Below are 25558 nucleotides of genomic sequence, written 5' to 3'. Positions count from 1 at the left end.
AGGAACAATGGAGCCACAGGAAGTGACAAAGGAACTGAACTAGAACCAAATATCTTCCACCATCACACTTATGTGTTAAAGACATTATCTGCAATGTGTATTCATTTCAAGAGAAAACATCTGCTCCATTATTTCAGTGCACATTCAGCTTATTTACAATCTTGTGAATATTGCTTTGGTTTTTGTGATCATCACAATGCTCATCTTGTCATTGGATCACTGAACTGCTTTGCGTATGAGTAAGGGGAAATGACTTACGCTAGAAACTGACTCATTCACTTTGTCCAAGTGTATTTTATAGCCATGAGGTTTCAACTCTTCTTTGGAATATGTTAGTACACTGAGTTAGTTAGTAGGAAAGCAGGTGGTGCCTGCAGGACAGTCAGGCCAGTCTGAAAACCGTAATAAGGGGTCATTCGTAGCCATGGCTGATATTTCAATATACTGAAAGAAAGGGAGAAACAAAATAGGATATTATGTATCGTGCGTGCTGGTAAATTCTTCTCTAAAACTTTTACTTTATTCTCTCTAGACATCTGTGTTAGCATTAGTTAGCATGGTACATTTACAGCTTTGGTCAGCTGTCCTAATACTTATTCTAATGGGGCGGCAGTAGCTCAGTCCATAGGGACTTGGGCGGGGAACCGGAGGGTCGCCTGTTCGAGTCCCCGTCCGGACCAAAATATGGAGCGTGGACTGGTGGCTGGAGAGGTGCCAGTTCACCTCCTGGGCACTGCCGAGGTGCCCTTGAGCAAGGCACCAAAACCCCCCAACCGCTCGGGGCGCCTCACTCTGACATCTCTCCACTTTATGCATGTATAGGTCCTGTTTGTGCATGTGTGTGTCTTTCGGACCTGTGTGTAATTGACAAGCAAGAGTGAAAACATTGAATTTCCCCTCAGGGGGATTAATAAAGTAAATAAACTTAAAACTTAAACTTAATGCTAATTTTCACCTGCAAAAACAGGCAGAAAACCATTATCACAAAATATACTTATTGGAAAAACTGAACAACCAACTCTCTTCCTTAGAGGGTCTTTTAGCACAGCCAACAACAATGAACAAGACTTTTGAGGCAACCAAAATGTAACAATGAACTTTCATAAACTGAAAACACACTGAAATAGCAACAGCTACGGCTTTGCCTATACTCTGTAAACTTGGGGTTACACCCTGTTGTGGTAGCGAGTTGTCAACAGACAGCACTCACCTGTTACTCAAAGCAGCCACACCTTTAAATATGCACAACTTTAAGCATTAATGACATTTAAACAGGTGAGTTAAAAAAAGAAAAAAGAAACCCTGGCACAGTTGTCCCAAACGGGGAAATTAGCCATAGATGTCCCAGGCTGTAAACATGTTTATTTCTGTTGTCAAATTGGGCATTTTAGTTTTCATTCCACTTATTTATGGTATATTATGGTAAATATATTATTGGTTTGATTTACAGAGGTACCTTTGTAAACATGAAAAAAAAAATCACCCTAACAAAGATGGATGTATTACTCATTTTTAACAATCCCATTTTTCTCTGTTGATAAAACGCATATAATTAATTTGATTATTATTTTAGCAAAATATGATACACATAAAATGACTACCTTCATTTTTTATTTTCAAAGATATATATTTTAAAATGTACTTGAATACTATTGAGAATGTAAAACTCAAGTATTATAAACTGGCAAAAACCATTTAATCATTTAGACATTTCAGTTTTATTTTATTTATTTCACATTATTTTTATTCTATAAAATAAATTTCATCCAACTTTTATAATATAAAATCTGGAACATACAGTCTCCATGTAATGAATGTATTCAATAAAGTTAAATTTATTTAAAAAGTTTAAAACTTAGTGCGGATTGACTCACTTTTGGAGTCAGCCTCAAGTGGTCATTTGAGGAATTGCAGTTTTGGGTATCTCTGCATTGGCTTCATTGTTTAGCCCCAGATGTTGCTGCTTGGTCAAAACAGAAGAAACAAGCCATACAATGTAAAAAAAAAGATTATTTCAAAAATTTGCAATTTGTTTTTTATTTATTTAAGAAGGGACAATATACATTAATCCACATTTAAACAAATGTTAATTGCACCTGAGTCAGGGGAAAAGCTAGTTTTATTCCGTTGTGTATTTTCCTGATATTACTAGGCGACCTGAAATAATAAAAAAGAATACAATATGAAGCATACAATATGTACAATGGTGCCAAAAGTTGGCTTTGAATGTCTGATCATATCTTGTTTACTTTTCTGGTCACATCCGGATTTTTAAAATCTACATTTTTGGCAATTTCAGACTATTAATTTTTGCTATGGGGCCGCTCATGTTAAACCACCTTTAAAGGAAAGAAAAATAAAGAAACAATTGCTTTTTTTTTACTAAATTCTGTGATGTCTGCACTCTGACAAAGTCACAGTCCGTTCCTCCTTCAACCACACACCCATTTGGGAGGGAGAGTCCATGTTCTGTAAATTCAGCCGAGCGTATGTTAACAAAGACCATGAGTCAACACCCTCTTAATTCTCAAGTCTCTGTATCTAAACAATGACTTGACCAAAAGCAGAGGAACAGTTGTAGCCAAGCCTTATCTCATCTCATTTTCCCCTGGCCTCACCATGAAAGCACGTCTTTAAACGGCTCCGACACAAACATCATGTAGGTGTGGATGGCGTTCATCAGCACTGATGAACTGACGATAGCTTCTCCCATGAGTTTTCTCTATTCAGCTACACAGGCAGAAGTTGTGAGTGACTAAGTCTTGGTGGGGCATTATAACCGGGGGCTGGTTGATTCATTTGTTGATGTTTGTCTTTGATTTGCAGGAGAACGTCCATCTCTGGGAACTGGAAGGCTAACACGGGCTCTGCCATGTTGGAACAGATCGCGATGACTGACAGGTGGGCTGAGTCAGAGACATGATGGGAAAATAATGACCTGTCTAGACTATTTACCACCCTTTGTACTGACACAGCTTTTATGTATAAACACTTCCTAAGAATTCTTAAGTTTTTGATTATCTTTGGAGTGTTATGGTTTAAACTTATTTGTAACTCTGAGCCCTACGAAGCCCCACCTGACCTTTGTGTATTCTCTGGAGATTATTGGGTCTTCAGTTATGTGTTTGTCAGTAATTGGTGTCACTGTGTTCCAGATATCGGCTGTGGGTGGACTCCTGCGCCGAGATGTTTGGTGGCCTAGACATCTGTGCAGTGAAGGCCGTCCACGGAAAAGACGGCAACGACTATATCATCGAGGTAGGTTTGTTATTTGAATAACTTAAGCTCCAACTCCAGTTTTTGTAGGAAAATTTAAGACAGTTTCAAGAAAAAGGGGTCTGAAACTTGCTGTCAGGAACATTTTTGGACCTTCAGTGTATTTTGGAACAAATACAAAGGTCTATTTAAACCATCAATTTTATCGTTATTGACAATTTGCCAGGACTTGACCTACACCAGTCCTCTGTGGACCACTTCTTAGTAGCACTGCATGGTAAAACACCTATGCATTGTAAGTAACCTTGGATTCAGTCTCCCCTCCTGCTGATAATATGTCTCATATCATCGTGAACGTCAACAGGGAAGGGTGTAGCCAGACTTGATGGCACAAGATCATCAGAGCCTTGAAAGAACGATTAATGTGTAGACCAAACAAAGGCAGGAGAACGGGAAACATCAGGAGTCAGCGTTTGACTCACAGCCTGTTTATTTTCAGTCCAATAGTAAAGTTTGGTGCTTTACGTGCAGTTTCCAGTTTGGACACAAATAAAATAGCTGTTGCATGACCTGACACGGGCAGTGTGTGGAAGGTTTTTCTCACAAAGTGGAAGAATTTCAAGTTGTAGGTTTCCCCAGTGGGGTAAACATGGCTGTAAATGCCTAGACACACCAAGCCGACTTCAGAGAGCTCGTGGTGAGGAAGGCCCCCTGCTGCATCACCTCACATCACCTATGTCTCGGCTATTAAATTGCACATGAATACACCGCAAAGACTGCAGCTGACGGCCAAACAGCACGTACGTTCTGTGCCTGCATGACAGGAAATAACTCCACACCAGCAGACCATTCAGAAAGGGAAACCAGAGGAACATGTAAACAGTGACGAGGCAGTTTCTTCTGACTTGGTTCTTTGAATAAATAGTGCTTACTTAAGAAATACTCTGTGAAGGTTAATGTTACAAAGGGCCCTCACATGTCAAGCCAAATGCTGGCCATCAGTAAGTATCTGTAGCTCTAGTTTTTTCTTTGTATCCCGCACCATTAGCACTAATCGGCCCTTATTAGTGGTCTTTATGGCCGATTTAGGATGTTGAATTGGTGTCAAACCCAGTGAAGCTGGTTGGTGAATGAAATCACTCTGTTTGGCAGTTTAGCAGAGTGCATGAGAAGAGAAATGGAGGTGAGGAAAGTAAACAAAAGAATAAACAAACGAGTGCATGAGATCAAAACAAACTTGCTACATTAGTATTATCAGTAATGTTATATTAGTATACATTACGTTAGGTGAAATGATGTTTTTTGCCGTTGAGCTCTTTAGCAGAAACAGTTTTGTAATTGTTTGTGTGAATGTTGGTGCACCGTAAATATTCTTTGTTCTTTCAACATTGGGTTCTGTTGTTAATGTGCTAACTGGCTAACTAGCATCTTGAATCTGTCCTATTGGTCTTCCAGTTTCCCCTGACGAATACAGACTACCATCACATGCTGGTACGGAGAGTTATTCCCTCTCGCAGGTGCAGAACATACATGCTAGCTGGCTGCTGGCTGTAGTCTTTGCGGTGTGTTCAAGCGCAACTTTTTGGCTTGGACACAAGCAACATGGGGCAACGCAACAGTCGATCTTTGTTGCCACTAGTTCTTTGATGTCAGTTAGATGTGTCTGGGCTTCAATTGCCACCAGCTTGCTGTGACCCCCGTCACTACTGATGGTCCGTCACCAGAGCAGCCAAACTTTCTTCTCGTGGTGAATAGTTTCCTAGTGATGGAGGGATTGTGAGATGTGCTGGCTTTCTAACCCTTGTCTCATTTGTGGTCTGATAAACAGAGAGAGAGAGAGAGAGAGATTTAGAGATTTATTCAATGACAGGAAAAACTAAGCACACACATAGCTGCAATAAACTCTGTAACCTGTAAGGCGGAATTTATACTTCTGCGAGTCTCTGGCTCTGCCTCGACATAAAGCCGAGAAGACTGACGTAACTGACGTGCACCTCCCCAGAAATGTAACTACAGGTCGTGGCGACAGACCTGTCTATTTTTGTCACACACAAAAAAACCTTTTTTCATTTCCTTAAAAGTAGCAATTTTGGGCATATGAAGTTTCCGCCAAATAGCTCTGCAGTGTGTAATGGGAAAAGAGGGTCTCTCACGGTAATAAAACCCCAGAGAGTTATCACCGACTCTGCAGTTTCCCTCAAATCTACAGAGTGTTTTGGTGACTTCTAGCTAAATTGATCGACAATCAAAAGGAAGACAGACATCATCGAAGAGGCAGAGACCAATTTCTATCTCTGCAAGACCTGCAAATAGACCAGAGTGCAATTCGGCAACAGAGATTTTTAAGTGGCATGACTAGCTTCCTCTCAGATGGAAGACATCTCAGTCTGCTATCAGGGTCGGTGTCATTTTCTCTTTAAAAAACTGTTAAAATGCTCATGCAGGTTCATCTCTGTTGTACAGGGGCTGCTGCAAAACAGAACGACTGATATACTACACGCAAGTACAATATGGTGGAGGAATTTTCCTTAAAGGATTAAACCCAGGAGAGAAGAGCCGTATTGTCTGTAATCAGTTGTGTTTTCAGAGTGGTCTCCTATGTATTCAAATCTGAGGAAACAGGCCGGTCTGGGACGTCTGATGGTCCCATATTTAGCTCGAGGCCATGACATCACACTCCTCTCTATCTGTGCACAGGGTGAAGTCAGCAGTGAGAAAATAAGCCTCTTTTTTTAAACTTCAATCTCAGGAAATATCCACCAGCTCCCCAGAGGTATGTTTCTAAGAGCCCGACTGTTTGGAAAGAGAAACTGGTGACACAGTTGAGTAACAATGTTCTGTGACCAGCCACACTTCCTCCACCTCCTCCTCCACCTCCTCCTCCTCTCGCTGTCTCCCTCTAACCCTTCAGCATGATGGAATTTAATTAACCGTGACAGGGAAGAGCTGCCGGTGCATCACAGTGGGAATCTGTTTTTTGTTCCAGACAAAGACATCAGCCATGACACCTCTCCCTAATGAAAAGTAATGAGCTGCTCAGAGGCACTTCATTAGCTCTTTACTGCAGCTGGTTTTAACATGAAACAAACTCCCGCTTTGTGTTGATGCACTGCAAACGTTTGCAGATACTATGGAGGAGGCTGTGACAAGGCATGATATCACACAACATCATGACACAGCAAGGCACAGCTGATGACATGATGGTAATTATAAAACATGACAACAGAAAATTGACATGACATAAAATGACAAGCCTGACCAAATCTTCACGCAAGTAAGGCCCTGATCACACAGTAAGAGTTTTAGCAGCTGGAGGCACCTTTTGTAATTGTTTTTAACGACAAGGAAGCTTTTTGCTCACGGTTTTTGTGTTGCTGTGCACCTGGCGTTTCTGCGCTGTAGGTGCCTGGCGTTTTTGCCAGAGCTCTCTGAACTCCTCCAGTTGAAAAAACTTCATCTCAGAGCGGATAAACGCCCCACGTCGTCTTCTTTTTCCCCATTGTCCAATCAGATGATTTGAGAGGTGGGCCTTCTGTGGTGGTCACGACAACAAGTTTAAAGTTGGTAAACAATGGAGGAGAAACTGGAAACTGGTGGTAGCGGTTGGATACCCAGAGCTATACAGCCTGACGATAGACAGCAGGTTGTCAAACTGCCCCTAAGTCATCTTAAAATATGCCTGGAAATGGCCATCATCGCAGAGAAGCTCCTGGACCAACTGGTGGTACTCCCCGTGACCCACCCTCTTAGTTAGGGTCTCATGTACCCACACAGATCTCTGTTTCCCTGTGCCCAACAAAATATTTACTGACAGCCTCTCACCCTCAACCAGAGCTACAGCAGGTACCCTCTGCCTCAGCATTTTAGGAACTACCGACTAATTGTTGGGGCGACAGTAGCTCAGTCCATAGGGACTTGGGTTGGGAACCGGAGGGTTCAAGTCCCCCAAAATATTGAGCCTGGACTGGTCGCTGGAGAGGTGCCAGTTCACCTCCTGGGCACTGCTGAGGTGCCCTTGAGCAAGGCACCAAACCCCCCAACCGCTCCGAGCGCCTGTCGTGGGCAGCCCCACTCCGACATCTCTCCACTTAGTGCATGTATAGGTGACATCATATCACATAATGCAACCCAACAACTGGACACACATTTGACACTGCTCAACAATGATGGATATGGTGACATCACTCATCAAATTGTGAAACTTAGCAGTGCTGATCAAATATGATCCAAGATTATGTAACTATGTTGCCTGTTTCTCAGCAGCTTGCATTATGTGACCCAGCAGCAGGAGCATTTATTGCATTCTTACAGTTTCAGGTTTTCCACCTCTTGAGCAAAAGCAAATGCCACAGCCCCTTTTCTCTGTTTTCTTTGGCCATGTAGCACCAATTTCAAAAGTATTTGACTCTTTCTATTGCATGGACAGCCCAGTTTTATTAAAAACAACACATGAAAAATGGCTGCCATTCGGATCATCCTGCTCAGGACTTTGAAGCCAACAGAGTGCTGCAGGGATGACTTTTTTGTAGGCCAACCCAGAAGTTAGCATCGCACTGGTTTTCTAGTCAAAAAGCCTTCAGGATTTTTCCATTGGATTTTAGATTATTGCGGAAAATAAGCTCAGTGGCAAACAAACATTTATGATACTTTAGCGTTTTTACAATGCACACCACTTTTATGATTTTTGAGGCGTATATACAATCGCCAGGACTAAAAAGCTAATGTCAGGCTATGAACAAACTGCACCATAGTCGCCTAATATGACATCCTTACCACAACGAGACTGTAAAGCCGTGTGCGGTGTGATGACGTTCTGTAGGCTCATTTAGCCACTTGTTAGCAACTGCCTTTTTTAAGACACAAAAAAGCTATAAAATTCACAAGTGGGGTATTTACAGATGCATTTTATTTCGTAGAACAAACATAAAAGTTCAGGTGATCTGATTTCAGGCATCTGACCAAAAACCCATTCAAAAAAACCCACTGACTTAAAGACAAGCGAACCAGAAGTGCTAAAATGCTAACTCATATCTGGGTTTTAGGACTCATTCCTGGGGCACTCTATTTGACATAGTCGCCGAACCATTTAACTACAACTTCCGGGTCCGTCTTGTGATGCCATCGGGCCCAAAAAGACTTTCCTAAAGACTTACAATGTGAAAGAGACGTCTCTAAATCAGTAGATTTTTTTTTTTTTTTTTTTTTTTTGGGGGGGTGTCACAACCCCCGTGAAATGATTCGCCTTACAATTGGGATTTGTCCAGTAACATTTCGGAAGTGTAGAAGAGCCACACTTAAATCATTTTACTCCCATTCAAGCTAGCTGAGGGCTGAACTGGAAGTTAGCTGCTCAGCTGGCGAAGTCTCTAGTGCGCTTGCTCTGTTGGCCCATGATGCAGAAGATCTGATAATTTGACACCCAGCAAGTCAAACTTTTTTTGGCCACATGCGCCACTGAGCAACTTGTAGAGGAATGAAAGGTGCCCCGCCTCCAACACTGTATTGAGTTCTTTTTATACATCCATGATCCTGCTGTGTTAATTTGAATGGGAATGTTTGTTCTACTCTTATTCTGTTTCTATAACCAGTAAGTGGAGGGAATACAAACGTTGCTATCTTAAAGCTGAAAGTGTTTTTCCAGGAAAACATCACCCTGCGCCCATCCCTGTACCACGACTGCACCATAATTTTGAATGAGCACATTTCACATGTTGTGCGCTGTGAACTTTCCCATGCAGCGGGGTACATTGTCCAGACAGAACACTGTGCAGCTCAATAAAAGAACAGAATAACACCTCTGTGTTCCAGTGCTGAAAAGGCCAGTGGCAGCTCCAGTCTTCTGCTCGATGACTCTGTATCCTAATAAATCAGCAGGGTGGATCCCGGCTCTGCTTGCCACCGCACGCCGTTTGAAGTGGGGCCTGGCGGTCGCTTGCCAGGCCTCTGCTCAGTCCCCTGTGGTAATGACTCAACTGGCCAAAACACAGTGCCCCGCCCCAACTCACCGCCAAATCCTGGCCAAGACGCTTGGTACACACAGAAAAGGAAGAGCTTTAAAGGGTTCTCTGGTATGGGTAGTGGTTCTGTGCAGAACAGGATGAACCCAAGTGGTTAGATCTGAAAAACAGAGGGAAAAACTAAGAAACCCTGTCACATAAATACACAATTTGGACTTTACACTGGATTCATTACATTAGAGAATTCTTGAAACAATCCGGTCCCATTAAAGATTTTAATTTTATTTTGTGGCTTGTCGTGTTTCCACATGAAACATGATGCTGGGAGAGGATTTAACATCAGGAAGGGCTTAACCAAAGGGACCTGAAGGAGACTTGGTCAAGGGTGGTTTGGCGGGGTCTTACCAAAATCTATGTCATGTTTTATTGGATGGAAGTTTTATATACTCTACAGAGTATATTTAAAAAACTGTAGCAGAAAGAGGGGTTCTCATACAGCACATGGATCGATAGATAGGAGAATAATATATTGTGGAATTTCAGCAGGAATTTAAAGGGATAGTTCAGATCTTTTGAAATGGGGTTGTATAAAGTACTTATCCATAGTCAGTGTATTACATAGAGTAGATGGCAGTCGATGAGTTCCTAGTTTGGAGAAGCAGACAGGAGTACCACCACAGGAGCTAAGCAATGTACTCCTATGGCAGCAATACAAATTTTAGCCACCTAAAATAATTAATATCAGTCTAAGAGGACGCAATATTGAGAATATTTTCACTGCTTTACCTCGTCATCAAACAGCACTTTCTTTGACACTACTTTTTCTCAACCCTAGAACTTCCGTATTACACCATAGGTCAGCTGTTCGGGTCAGAAAATGCTCACACCGAAACAAAACCTCACTTTTCTAAAGATATCTAAGATGGTGCGTGCTTGTGTTTTTCCAGGCTGTTCTAACAAAGAAATGAAAACAGCTGTGGCTTGTTTCACTGAATATAGACATCAACACTCCACCCGCAACATAACTGACATAACTTGGACTTTGCAGTGAACATTTCTCCCCAGAGGATTGAGACACTTGCTGAGGAGCACTGCTGTTCCCAGCCAGCAGGTACAATTATGCTAAATGCCTACAAACAAATGAAATGACTCACCAAACAACCAGGAAAGTGTGAAGCGTTGGCATCCTGTGATTCAGGAAGAGCCTAAGGTTGGGTTGTAACCAAGTCCCACGTATGGCAGCAGTAACTCTCTGGGCCTGTGAGCATGCATTTACAGTTCATACAGTTTGCTTTTGCTCCTTCTTGGCCTCTAGATTCAACAGGAGTTTCCCCTCTCTTTCTCTCTTTTAGCCCATTGAGTCTTCCTCCGCGAAGTTCCTCTCAATACTCTGGTTCACAAAGGTATCCTTTTGTCTCCACAGGGAACAGAATTTTGTTGTCGCTGTCATAATCACTCCGCTTTTTTATTTTCTTGTACCTGTTCTCTCTTCTATAAACTGCTGAAAGTCTGACCCTAACTGCTGACTAACACAGCGTGCAGCATATTTGGGCTTTTACACAGGAATAGGGAAGTTATCAGGAAAATGTAGCTCCAAAAGAAAGGGCTGTCTGATGGCATAGTAAAATATTGAGTATGTTCTAAATATAGCATCAACTTATACTAAAATTGATTTTAAGAGGTGGGCTTTTCTTAAGTGGCTAAAATATGTTTTGCTGCTGCCCTCGCCTACAGCAGCACATTGCTTAGCAGCTGTGTACGTACTGCTGTCTGCTTGTCCAAATGAGGAACGTGCCGAGCAATCACCAAGTACAGCAGAATTTATACTGCACCTATGCACGTGGCCTACGCCATTGGGAGAATTCATACTTGTGCGGTGGTGTGTCTGTGTCACTCTGCAGTTACACCTCCAAAACACTAGTTGTTGTCGGGTTTCTGTGAAGTGCTGTAAAGTTTAGTTGATTCAAAACACACATTAAACACACATTAAACATGGCTTAATAGAGACACTTTTAAACACAAGTACACAAATCAGCTTCACTATAACTCGCAGCATTCACAGACAAAACATTTGTCTTTATCTGGACACATTTTCCCCACAAATACAACATGCTAACGTTATTAGCACAAGCCTATGGCATTTTACATTGCATAAATTAGCCTAGCAGCTAGTGGACTTTTCCTCCACTCATTTGAAGCCAGGGACAACAGCAACATTTAGTTTCACTGACAAAACAACTGTCTTATACTAAACACATTTTCCAAACAAATATAACATGCTAATGTTATTACCACAAGTCTATGGCATTTTACATTGTATAAATTAGCTTCGTGAATAGCACAGATTTCCTCTGCTCATATGAAGCCAGGATAAATCACACACAAGACTTAAAATGCTATTTTTGTGGAGGCTGAAATTAAAGTAAATAAAAGCTTTGTTTCCACTGAGGGAAATGGTTTCAGCTTACAGAAACAGACAGGAGGTCTTCGTCATTGCGACATGTAGTTACATTTCTGGGGAGGTGCACGTCAGGCTACAGTTTAGGGTATGTAAGTATAAATCCCGCTCAATACACTTCGTGCTTCTCCAAGTCAAAGAAGGATCCTTCAACGGCTGAATTTCATCGTCGTATCTGACCGAAGGACTGTCCTATTGTCAAGGATCCTCTGAATTCTACTGAAAACCAAGTCCTTCCTTCAGAGAATTTTCAAGGACGCATGTGTGTATCCTCAGCCTGCATGAAGTACCCACAATTCTCCGCGCACTACGTCCTGGAATTGAAGGTGGGGCCTCTTCAATGACGCACCCCTGGGCACTTGCTAGTCTGTTCCAATGTGTGTGTTACAGAATGTAAGGACGGAGTCTGGTGTAGCCTCTGTAAGAAAGACCTGATTTGACCCGTCCTAACAAGGAAGCATCCTTAACTTTGAGAAGCACTGACAGACGACCTCATACAACCTCACTTCAAAAAATGCAAACTGTCCCTTTGAGTGGTTCTTTAATTGACCCTTGGCCTAACCACACACCTCCTTGGTTACTGTTGCTATGCCTGTCAAACTTTCCATTCCCACACAGCACGTATGCAGTGTATGAGGATAATTATGGCAGATTTACAATAAGAATTTAGTACTTTTTAATATTTGGACACTGTAGCATTAGGTACAACAGGTTTCTGTCTCTGTAAAGTCTTTTTGTATATAAGTAGAACCTTGCTCAGTCAAAGGTCACAGGATTTCAGTCCAGCAAAACACCATGCCACATGACTTAGTAAACTTAAGTAGTTTCAATTGATTTTAACTGATGCCGCCAATAAAACAACTTGAACTAGAGAAGAAGGGAAGTCGTCTCAGTGTAATGAGCTGCTCCAGTGCTTGTTTGGAACTGGATCCCTGCACGCTCTCTGCAGCACATGGTCGGGCTCTGCTTGGCATACGCTGTTCACAAGAGGATCAGCACATGAATGCATGCCCGTCGCTGTGTTTACAGCCTGTGGCCGGGGCGCGGTGCAGCAGCCTCATCCACCACACTGGGCATCTGCATCCAAGCCAGCAGTGCCAGCAGCCACACTCTGCTCCTGTTTGTTTTGGTCTTTGGGGAAGAGGATGACGGGTCTCTGAGTCTCATGTGCTCTGTGGTTCTGCAAGTACACGTGTGCGTGCATGTGAGCTCAAGTGGTGGGAAAGTTGTTGTTTTTTCTTCTTCTTTGAGGTTAATAATTTGTGTGGGGCAATGGATGCGGTCTGTGCCCTTCCAAGTCATACCCGGGGCAACATAATATTTACAGACAGAGTCACATTTTATCTGCTGCTGACTGGAAACTCTAATTTTGGATCCTTTTTGCCCATCGGAGGGCGGCACAGAGAAATAGCAGTCAGTTTGAAAGATGAGATTTGTGTGTTTAAATATACCTATTCAGTTTATCTATTGCTTAAATGGAGCTCTCAATATTTTTTCCTCCTGAAGCTATACTTCAAGTTCTTCTCTTTCATGTGATTTATTATCAGAGAGGACTGAGGGGCTGATGGCTTCGGATGCTTTTAGAAGAAAAAGCAAACTTTAGAGAGATATTTTATCCTATCCTTCCCTCATTTAGCCAAATTTGCATCCCTACAGGGTCTCAAACCCCTGATTAAAAACAGCTCAATCTCTTGGAGGATGTAGAGGGACAGATCCAGGACAAGGGGCTTTCTAAGAGGCATGACAGTGCATGGGAACAAACAGAAAAGTCATGCTCGGTGCATCCGGCGATAAATTGTATCAAAGGCCAGCAGCAAATATTGTCTGAACTCAACCACGGCAACACTGTGGGGAACATTGCTGTGTATGTGATCTCTGTGAAATGACTCATCACTGCTGGCAGAGCACCACACTGATGTCCATCATAAGAGATGTAATGCTGCCATCTAGTGGAGGAATTCTGGAGTTTCAGTTCTGTGGTGTTCATCCAGGAGCCTGATTTTTTTGTCTCTGCAGGTGATGGACAGCTCCATGCCTCTGATTGGTGAGCATGTGGAGGAGGATAAACAGCTGATCACAGAGCTGGTCATCAACAAGATGGCGCAGGTGCTGCTGGGAGTCACCACACCTCAGCCTTCCTCTGTCAAGGTACTTTGGTACATTACGTCTGACAAATCAGCTTGGTTACACACTTAATACTAGTATTATTATTATAGTATTATTTACCACCACTTCTACCATTATAAATACCATCACTAATATTACTACTGTTACCACTGTACTCATTAAGGGTCATAGCTTCCATTGAGGCCAGTGGGGTTATGTCCTCTTTATGTTTTCAGTTTGGTTATGTTTTGTTCTGCCGTATAAAATACATCAGTAAATACCCCATTCAGGAAATTTAAAGCTTTTATGTGTCTTAAAAAAGGCGGTTGCTAACAAGTGGCTAAATGAGACTACAGAATGCCATCATGTAGCACACAGCTTTACAGTCTCATTGCTGCAGGGATGTTCAGTCTTGCAACCATGGTGTCATTAATTTATAGCCTAACATCAGCTTTTTATTGCTGGTGATTGCATTTACACTTAAAGAATCATAAAAGTGGCCACTGCCACCTCCTAAATGTTTGCTTGCCACAGATCTTATTTTCTGCAGTAATCCAAAATACAGTGGGAAAATCCCAATCCCAATCCCATAGGGCTTTTTGGCTAGGGAACTAGGATGATCCTAACTACCAGGTCAGCCCACTAGAAATAACATCCCTGCAGCACTCTGTTGAACAGCCAAACTAATTAACTCAAATGTGGAAAAAGTCCTGTGCATATTAACTTCTATTGTTACTCACTCTACTATCTCACACATTTTTTCCAAGATCAGTGACTTTTGATGTTGTGGTAGTGCTGTCTATGTGTACAGGCTCATTACCTTTAGCTAATATATGCGAAACAACTTAAACGTCAATCACTGTACTGACATCCCTGTATCATTCTTTATCCACAGACCACACAGCCCAGACGAGGTAGGAGACACTTTTATATTGTTGTTTGATTATGACTGAGTACTGGCTACAGCAGTGTGATGGTCAAGTATAACAGCTAATCTATGTGTAATTTGTGTACACCTCCTGCAGGGGGACACCGCTCTGCTTCTGCATCTCCATCCCAGTCAGCCCAGGGTTCACCTCAGCGAGCCCGATCAGCCACCACCTCACCCAGCCAGGCCTTCCAGCCCGGCCCCATCCCTGCCACCTCCGGGCCTGGAGCTCAGAAACAGTCACCACAGCTGAAGTACATTCATATATGAATACGATACCATCAGTATAAAATTTGACTGTTTTAAGTATAAAATGTTTTACTCTTGTTAACTACCATTCTATTTACCACGCAGCAAATCCCAGTCGCTGACCAACACCTTTACAGAGACGTTACGAGGATCCCTGACAGATGACGAGGCCAAAGCTGAGACCATCCGCAGCCTCCGACAGTCCTTCGCCAGCCTCTTCTCCGACTAAAAACCTCCCCAGAAGCTTCCTCTTTCTGTCAGTTGTCAGGTTTGGGGAAAAAAAAAAGAAAACAACCTGACTGGTTAATCTGTTCTGGAGTCTCCCTCCTCCTCAGAGCCTCAGCTTCCTGTTCCTCCTCTTTCCTTCTCACTGTTTGTGAACACCTGGTGAATCCTGCTGTCCTCAGATCAGTGATTAAACTAACACTAGAAAGGCCAAGACTAGATTTTGGGGTTGAAGATGAAGATGTCAAACTTTAAAAGCTATTTACATTTGCCCTCCTTACAGGACATGTAAAGAGATAAGAATCAAACCAGACCCCATTCAAATTTCTGCAACTTTTAAATAGCTTGGTGATTATGTCTGTTTCCTCTTTGCTGGTCATGCCAGTTTGAATAGATGCAGAAAAAGGTCAATATAAGCATTAGTTCGGCTGATATTTGGCAGTCTTTCTTCCCCTTTTACCCATAATCCTTTGTGTTTTTATAGAACAGCACTGCAGTGATCATGTTAGATGACAGTCATTTTCAGGCATTTCGATTCTGTAATTTGGCGTGTTTAAAGTTGAAAAAGAGTTGAAAAGCATCAATAAAAACATGTGAATTCCCCCTAGAGTATAGATCAGCAGTCAGCTGTCAGCAGCTTGGCCTTTCTAGTGGTAAATAATCACAGTAAATAATCATAATCTATCTCATACTGCTCGGTATATAGTCGTTATTCTGCATTCTGTTTGTCCAACCAGTGAAACTGTTCATTATTGGGTCATGTTTGTTTGTTTGTATATATATATTTATTTATTTATGAAATTAAGTTTATTTTAATTCCTTTAATTGACTCGCAGCTTCCAAACTGTTTGCAGACGTCTACGGCAATATTCTTATCCGAAGCTGTCTCTCTTGAGAAATGTACTGAATCCTCACGGTTCACCAGCGAATTTCGAGCATCTTGCCAGCAGCCGCATTTCTCAGACATCCATGTGCTGTAGACACATATTGGCTTACGTAGTGACTCCTCTACCTAACATAACCAAAGTGCTTTTGAATAAAATCATTAAATAACCCCCCCCACCTGCACTGGGTCAAGAAACCAATCACAGCGAACCAACCTTTCAGTTTGTGATTTAACAAGGTGCAAATGCTGTACTGGCCTACAGCCGTCGTCTTCCATCACAGCCCAGATCTTCCCCTGTGGTTCTTCTGTTTCTTAATGTTTCGTGCTTTGTGAATAGCACTATATAGTATTTCCTGTGGGGGATCTGTATCATAACTACTACCGCTGTGTGTTTAAAGGCGAACAATGAGGATGTAATATTTTGACGTGTTTGAGTTTCCACTGAGACGGGAAAAGATTTGGTTGTGTGACATCACATCTTACATGTTTATTTTCCTTTATTCTCTACAACCAATGATAATTTATCATCATCAGTTATGTGTATGCAACATCTGCAGTGGTAGCAGCCGAAACAGACGTCCTCTTCCATCCTGCTTTGGAACTGTATGTTAAAGTTAAGTGAATGTCGAGTCCAGTCGGTCCAGTTGATCTTAACTATTCAAAAAAGACAGTAAAAACAATGGTAACGCTTTATTTTATGGGTGCTGCAATTGTCTTAATAATTTCCTAGGAAGCTTCCTAGAAAAGACGATGTAATTTGGTGCAAATTATAGCAATAGAATATGTTTATTTATGGCACCTGTGTCCACAGCGCTACCATTCACAGTATAAGTGGTTGTTGACTTCCAGAGGTATTTTATTGAACTGCTCTAAAGATGATGTGTAGCCTTGAAAAAAAATTAGTTGTTTTGTTATTGTCATTCAGATTTAATTACTAAAAAACAGGCAAAAATTGAATTTATGTAGATGTTTATTTATTTGGGTATAAGTGTGGGTATAAGACGCTCAAGCTATCAGTTTGTTTGGAAGTATTCAAAAGTGTGAATGCTGTCTCAGTTATATAATTAGCTCTAAATTATACAGTAAAATGGAAATGTAAGCATGCTTATATTTCCAGGAAATAATCAGAAAGCCCCCCAAAAATAAATTCTCAGCAAAGTAATTGGTTCCCAAAATAATTCCCTGGTGCATCCCATTTTTGTTGCATCAAACTTACAGAAGGAGATTAACAGTATATTTGGCTTTCGGCGCAGAGCACAATCACAGTCTAATTATGTATGAATTGCTCTTCTTGCAGGAAGTTATCTAAATTAATAAGCTGTCCTGTCGTTGACTCTATAGTTATCTGTACTACAAGCTGAAAAAGCCTAGAGATGTTTTCCATTTAGATGACATGGATAAAAAAAGACAATTATAATTCATATTCCCATCTGTACTCCAAACAGATACCCAATACAAACAGGATATCTGAATATCTGTGAGCGGTGTGCAGTAGTTTTAATGGACCTGTCATGATTCCAAAGCTTGTGATAATAATAATAATAATAGTATTATAGTAATAGTAATATTATTCATAACAATGCCCGCATTTAAAGGTCATTTTTATTTAAATGCATGAAGTTGTATAACATTTATAATGGGCTGTGTGAGTGTCTGTATGTGTGTGTAAAATTGTGTGTTTGCCATTTTGATTAATAATGATACTACCACAAAAAAGAACTGCCCATTTTTGCAATAATTATGTTAATAATAAGTGTGACACCATTTTGATTTTAAACTATGAAGCTTGCCACTTTAAAAGAAGCCTTTTTTTCCCTTTTTTTTCTTTTACGAAGCTTTTATTTGATGCTTTGTCAGTCTCACTGGCAGAAACATGAAAAAATAACATTGTTCGTCCATTGAGCCGAAAAAGCTCAGCGTGTTTCAGCTTGGTAAAATACACACTACAGTGCTTGTCACCAACAACTGTACAAAGCAATGATAGTGATAGTGGAGGAAAAATAATCTGGTTGCATTTAATAACAGTGGGCGGAGTCACAGAATCACAGTTTTAAGGGTAGTTAATTGACCATTTGCTAAGCCCCGCTCTCTCTGTTACTGTTGCCATCTGTCAAGTTTTCTGTTCTTGCACATTAAATATGGCATTTACAATGATAATGACAGCTTTACCTTTATTTAAACATAGAGAATCCTTGTTATTAAGGACACAGTTGGACTTCAAGTAGGGCTGTCCCCTTAAAGTCCAAGATTCCAATCATTAGTCAGAGACCCCTTAAGTTGTTTTTGTTTTGTTTGTTTGGTCAGTCAGTGTATTTCTGGGGACAATTCAGTGCCCAGATTTAGCTGCAGAGTGAGCGCTCCTCCCTTTACACTGCTCTCCGTTACAGGCAGCTGCAGACCCAGAGCCAGGGTGAGTGCGTTAGATGGAGGCAGCTTAGTAGTAGAAGTACTAGTAGCAGTATCTCACTATCACTGTCCTCATTCATATTTTAAGAAGCTACAAATTATATTCAGCCACAAAATAAGCCTGAAAAGCTGCAAATCAGGACATTTGCATAGAGATGATACACCAACCATAGGCGTTTCTAGCCCATTTTCAGGGGTGCTGAAGCACCCCTAAATTGAATCCCAGCACCCCTAAAATTTGAGAGATTTTTATTTTTATTTTTTATTTTTTTACTGACATTTTTATGTCCTTTTTTAACAAGCTAGAAAAGTGTCAAAACCGTACAGTACTTGGTTGAAACGTAATATTTTAACAACAAAAATACAGCCAACATAACATTAACATTATAACTCCTATTGTGACAAAAAGGAAAAAGGCAGAGACAAACATTGAAAAAGTCAATTACTGTTAATGTGTTAATGTTACATGTTGTGCATTGCATTTCAAATAAAAGTCAAAAAAATAAGCCCAAGGTCCATTTTTGGTATTTTTGGTACTCACTATAGGGGGCTGGTTTACTCCAGAAACATACATACTGTTTATGTGTATGTTGAGGAGCTGCTGTATCAAAATGAGTTGTCTTCCCCCAGAAATTAGGGTTACGATATGTTTCTTTTATGATTCCAATCCATTCCTCTTTTGCTGTGGCTCAGCATTTAAATAACCTTAATCAGATTTGATGGTTTAGTCACAGACTTTCCCAAAAAGTGTTGTGCTTTTCTTTCACAAATGTGGGAATGAAATTGAGTTAAAATGTACAAAACAGTAAAATTTATCTTGTCTGGCTGGGCAGCTCTCTGGGTGCTGAGCACCCCTAAACCTCTGATCCTAGAATCGCCCCTGACACCAACTCATCTAGTTGCATTGGTGTGAACCAGCAGGTTTTTAGAATGATGCAGAACAGCAATTCACAAGCAGTTGACAGTTTCAACTTGTCTCGTCATGAATCTTTGGTCTGAAGTGGGCCTAACGTTCCTATATTTTGTTTGGACCATTAGCTCCGTAATGCTAGCAGGTTACTTTAACGGCTAACTTTAGCGGGACATGCTAAAGTTAGCTGCGTACCTTGAGCAGAAAAAACACTATTTAGGGGTGGGAGGGTTTTAGTAAATGGTCAGTTAGCCTGCTTACCTTCCAACATCTGAAAGTCTGTGTTAGTGATTTTTTTTTTGCAATTTAAAAGTTTAATAACACTGTGATTCTTAAACTCGCCCCGACCAGTCTCCCCGGTTATTGTTTGTAAAAGCAAAATTCTGATCCACAGTCAGCTTTATCTCAAAGTGTCTTGTTATGAGCACTCTTGCGAGCGTTTCATCGCCTTTGGCACTGTGTCAAAAGTGGACCAAATTAGCATTTCATTGTGAGTCCGCTTGAAGGTGGAAATCATATTGTTTTGTCTTTATTATAAAGATGCCTACCACCTAGTGTGTAATACTGCAGTGTGATAAGCCATAACCAAACCATCCCTTATATGCCACGCAATAATGGCTGTGACGTCACTGATAACCTGACATATGAACTTAGATCACTGTGTCCGTTAACTTTAAAGACATTAGGAGGCCTGCTCTGCCCTGCAGAGGCAGTAGCTGTTTTTGATTTTTAAAAGAGAAATAATGCCACACAGTTTAATTATGTGCTACGAGTACTTGTGTCAGGATGAAAGATGAACATTGATGTCACTTCTCTCAGTTTAGGGTTTAAAAATGCAGTTTAAGATCCAGTTGATGCCATACATGTACCCATCTGTTGGGTCTAATCAACGTCAGATGATTTTAGTTTGCTTTGTTTAATGTATTGCCAAATAAAGTCTCATTCAGCTGCTCCATCTTAACGAACCTGATCCTTTTGATTTGATTCAATTCGAACTGAGCTGCAAAGTTTACTAGTAACTACCTCAAGTCCAGCAGTGCTCTGCAGAAACTGACTATAGAGTTGTAGTACTGGAAAGGATTCTGTGAAATGAGAACTCCATTTTAGTGCAAGAGAAGGGGGGATTAGAAATCGCTCTGTCAGCTGGAAGGGATTAGTTTGATTCATGGACTGTGGAGAAACAACAATGTAGTGTTTGTGACATCAACCTGAGGAGGAGCAGAGTCGAGGTTCCCTGCAACATCCAAACATAGGCAGCAGGATGGAGACTGGAAATGCCTTCGGTGTAACAACTAACACTGTAAAAGCGTTACAAAGTCACTTCCCAAATATACTTTGTTTTTTTGGCTTTTGCCTTTATTGGACAGGACAGGTTAAGCGTGAAAGGAGGAGAGACAGAGGTCATGACATGCAGTTAATGAGCTTTAACTTGACTGACAGCTCTCCGAGCGCTCTGTCACAGGACTTGTCGACACGTTCACAGGTGTTTTGGAAAATGTGGTGTTTTCTAATGGTGTTTCGTCCACTGGCAAACTTTGTTTTAGGTTCACTGAAACAAACCTTTCGTAAAACTCCACCCCGGGTGACATTTGTTTTTCAGAAGCTGTTTTCAGTGTTGACATTTTGACGGAGAAAACTGAGGCAATTTTTTTGGCTTGAAACATCAGAGTGTGCGCCGTAATCTCCTTTGTGAGGCGTCACCAATGAGGCGACATTTCGTGCTATGGCAGACTTGACCAAAATAGTACTGGATCTAATGTTGCTAACAGGAATTTTACATGTTTACAAATCGTAAACGTCGACGCAAACGCACGCAGACGCAAACGCGTTGGGACGCATCAAGGCCCACTGGCTGCCTTGATGCATGCTTGCGTCTCAAAATATGTTGTCCATTTTTTTGATACGCGACGCAGCGATGCGTGTAATACCATGCGTTGCCAGCGGGGGTGATAATGCAAGCGACATACTTGAATACTTTGTTATTCACAGAAGAAACCGGTATGAAATATGATGGGCACACCCTTATTTATATGACAGTTCTAGTGCCCTGCACTCTAATGAAATAGCTAGCTACAGCAGTACTAGCTAGCCGGAATGTACCAGTGACTCTGCTAGCCCCTACTGCGCGAGCGATGTATTGCATTTCCAGTGTCGCCCATGTCGCTTGTGTTCAATGTGTTGACTATGGAAGGAAGTGCGTTGCTTGCGTCACTTGCGTCGCTTGCTCGCGTCACTTGCTCGCGTTGTGTGCGTTGACTATGAAACGGCCCTCAGGCTGACTCCAAATGTCCGGCCTTTACTGCACTTGAAGACTTTGCGGGTGCATTCCGGGGAAGTCTGGGAGTGCTGAGAGCTGTCCAAATCCACAGTTCATCCAGTCCACAACGGGCCTCAAGTGGACTGTCTGCAGACATAGTCAGCTTGGGGTGCAGACTCCACTGATATAATAACCCCCAGTTCACTGCCATACGGACGTGACGTTGTGGTTTTTTCAACTGACGAAAATAAAGAATGTTTAGAATAGTTATTGATAGTTAAAATGCTACTTGAATTGTGTAGGCCAGAAATAATATTCAACCACATCTAAGAGAAGAAGTATAGGCTGCAAAACAGCAAAAGAAGGTCTTCTTATGCAAGTTATGCCAAATTTATTAAGTTATAGTCCTGTCCTTATTCACATTTCTGTTGTGTAGCCTACGTCTTTGTCTAGTAAAAAAAAAGGCTCCACAAGGGATTCATATCTTGCTGTCTGCAGGGACAGATGTGTAGGCACCATTCATCAACTTATGTGACATGACTATGACAGCAGCGATAATTGAACATTTCCACAGCAACAAGTGGGCTTAAAACAGTCTCAAGGACTGTCTGTTAGCTGCTTGCAGTCTTTGTCCTCACAGACAGACGGTAAATCACATTTCGTACAACTGAGGTGTGCGAGGGCTCAGTCCGCAAGTCCAGAGGGTGGACATTTGGATTCAGCCTTGCTCTTCCACTATACTGAGGAGCAAGCCTTTCAGTAATACCTTCATCAGGCTTCACATTGGCCAATATCTTCTTCTTCTTTGCGTGGCTTTAGTGTCACAGTCATGTCACGGTCTGTTGGTTTGGCGTGCTCTGGACAGTGCTTCAGTTGTGTTTTTGCATTTTCATTTGGATAGAGATTTTGAGCAAATGGTGCCTGTATGAACAGGAGAGAACAACCATTATACAAAATACTCGTGTTCGTGCCCCACTCAGTCTTCCCCACTAAAAACTCCTTCCCTCCTCACTTGTCTTTAACAACCTGTTGTTGATGTCACAGACACTACGTCCATGTTCTTTAACAGTGTTTGCAGGCCTTGTGCTCATTTCACAGAATTCTGCGAGACAGAGTTGCGTCACCCCATCTTTTCTTTCTCCACGCGATTTCATTTGAACATGACAAATAATCTGGAGCAAAGGCAATACTCTGCTACGTTCAACATTTCTTTTTCTTTCCATCATGACATGGTTGAGTCCGAGGCTCAACTTTAGGTGTGTTGAACCGAAACATCGCCTAACACTGAAATGAATATGCAGCCGCAGAGACTTGCCATAAGTACAGCTAATACTGCAAGTCCACTTTACACGTGGCGTTTGTAAATGAGAGATATAATGTCGTTGCACGGGTTTTATTTGCCGATCTTTGAGTCCACTGTGTCCCTTCCTCTCTGCTGAATGGTGGGTGGTATCGTATGGTGATTTAAGTGTATTAACGTTCTGTATATTGGTGTAAATGTGGCATGAAAAACCAACCCCTCTTGTGTGCCTCAGGTGTGTAAATTTGGTAGTTCCAGTACGTGATCTTTATGTCTGGCTGCTTATTTGTGAGACGTGTGATGCATCTCATGTGTTTCTGTAATTTATTAGTATCAAGATTATTTTGTTTTCTGTATTTTTGTTCTTTTGTCTGAAAAGCAAGATTTCTGTTATTAAAGGTAACAACTTTTATTACACCTGTGCTGCTTTCCAGTTTCTCTCAGTCCTCCGCAGCGCTCCACACAAGATTCGACTCCTTTTCTCCATTTATGGTCATGGCAGCAGTAGTCCTGGCTCTTACTCTACTTTTTAAAAGTCCTGTTTGAAACACGCAACTTTGAGAATATGTGGTGATAATCTCAAAATCCCCTCATGTTGGATTACGACCATATTTTACTCCTCTTGGCACGAGGCTCGGGGTGTTAAAAGCTGACTGGCAACACGAGGCCGCGCAGAGGGAAACCTGCTGGACGCCAGTGCTGCCTTTCATCTGCTGCCCGCCTCACGTCAAGCTTTCAAATGAATTGTGTTCGGCGCTAATGTTACAGAGGTAATATGAAACACATTCAGTCATGAATATGTCACTGCACACACACACACACACACACACACACACGTTATTACTCCTCAAACAATGGCATCATCACGCAGATATTTCTGAGACTACTTCATGTCTGGATGTGCCTGAAAATGTTCACACTTATTTCCAAAATAGTTTACACCACTTGAAAGAAAAAGTTACTTGAAGGCTGGGAGGTGTAATCATGAAGAGTGTTTTCCATGAGTCAGTATCATTAAGCATTGTTGTTGGTAAATCATTTTAAACCTGAGTTTATAGAGTTTATGTCCACTTAGGGGCAAAATGAGAAACTAGACAACAGCGACTTATCAGGATTAAGTTGAAAGCTGCATTTATTTATTAATTTTTTGGCCACTGGGGGGAGTGTTGACAAAAGCACAACAAACATACCCAGCACATTTGCACACTTTTTTTCTGTCCACTTGCTGGATTTGAGTCCAGCGTTTTAGTTCCCAAATGCTTCACTATGTTTACCAGCTATTTGTCTGTCTGCCATGTGGAGCTGAGCAGGTAGCATAATGTTGGTTTCGGAGCTAAAAACAGCTGGAATGAGGGAGATGAGAGCGGACAAAACCAAAAGACAGAACAAACACAGTTAAATAAAACAAAAATAACAAGCCAACGGGATCTGCACAGTTGGGTGATAATTCACTGTGGGTCTCTATGGGAAACACCTTTCACATCAGCCATACCTATCATATGAATGTTTCTAAAGTGATGGATGGAGTGACACGCAGGTGAAACGCTTGCCAAGCTGCAGACCACAGTTAGAGACCAACAAACAACAAAACCAGATGTCTTTTAGCGAGTCATCGCTGCATTTCCAGTGACTTTTTAGTCCCCAAACATGAGTGTCCTCCAGCATTTTTTTCCTGTTTTTCCATTGGGAATAGTGTTATGAAAAGCTTCTTTCTGTGATGGTGCCACCAAAACTGTGTTTTTAAGCCCAAACATGATCTTTTTCAAACCATGAAAAAAGGCACAAATAAAGTTTGTTTTTAACCAAGACATTGCTGGATTTTCTGCAAGAGTAGTGCCACAAAAAGAGATTGTTTTTTAGAGAGACGTCGCTGCAGTACGTGCCGAAAAATAATCTTTTTCTGACTATAACCAATTGGTTTTTGTACCTAAACTTCACCACACAATAATAATATAAAGAAACGTAAAGTGTCAACGTACCAGCAACATAATAACTTACAAATGCAATGTATCTGTGGTTTGCAGAAACGTACAATGCCAACATTTTGCTGCCGTTTTGTCCACATTACACGCTGTCATTGATCTGTGTTATCTTAAACATATTGATTAGTGCAGCTTTAAGTTTAAAATCTTTATGTGAGAATAAGTATAAAATTGTGTTAAAGGTTTCTGAAGCAGTTAGACCAGCCTGGACAATGAAAACAGACTCATGGGACTTTGCCGACATCTACAAGTTTTGATGGCAGGGAATCCAAGTTATTAAAAAAGTAGAATATTTTAGAGGAAAACAAACCTGACTCCACTGATGAATCTATGTTCAGAGTACCACTATTCCACACTGAGCATGTGTATGGTTCTAATATAAAAATGATACAGAATGATGCTAAACATGTGTTTGCAGCATCACATTGCTGATAAGTACAAAACACTGAACCAAAAAAAGGTGCACAGTTATTACCCACAAATCTAAATTGGTAATCATCTGCACATATCTGCTCCTCATCTTAGACCCTTGCAACCCAAACCTCCCTTTAATAATAATAACATGTAGCCCTGGACAAAATAACAATATTTGGACCAACATATAGCAGGCCCACTTATATTTTCAGGCTATAGTTTGCAAACAACAACTCCTTAGTGCCTGTCCCCTGATTCATTTAT

At 41.3% G+C, this 25558-nt stretch overlaps 1 protein-coding gene across 1 annotated transcript in view; it reads left to right on the top strand.

The window, feature by feature from the left end:
* Positions 1–21872, top strand: part of LOC126385260 (synapsin-3-like) — a 135951-nt gene extending 114079 nt beyond the window's left edge. Inside the window, exons 8-13 of the mRNA XM_050036871.1 lie at positions 2827–2901; positions 3156–3258; positions 13648–13779; positions 14633–14651; positions 14763–14919; positions 15020–21872. Of these exons, the coding sequence (XP_049892828.1) occupies positions 2827–2901; positions 3156–3258; positions 13648–13779; positions 14633–14651; positions 14763–14919; positions 15020–15143 (610 nt within the window). The 3' untranslated portion in view covers positions 15144–21872. The remainder of the gene's footprint in view (positions 1–2826; positions 2902–3155; positions 3259–13647; positions 13780–14632; positions 14652–14762; positions 14920–15019) is intronic.
* The last annotated feature ends 3686 nt before the right edge of the window (positions 21873–25558 follow it).

Source organism: Epinephelus moara, chromosome 23, assembly GCF_006386435.1.
Source record: "Epinephelus moara isolate mb chromosome 23, YSFRI_EMoa_1.0, whole genome shotgun sequence".
NCBI lineage: Eukaryota > Metazoa > Chordata > Actinopteri > Perciformes > Serranidae > Epinephelus > Epinephelus moara.
Note: the sequence above shows the minus strand (reverse complement) of the source record. Positions and strands in the feature narration are given on the sequence as shown.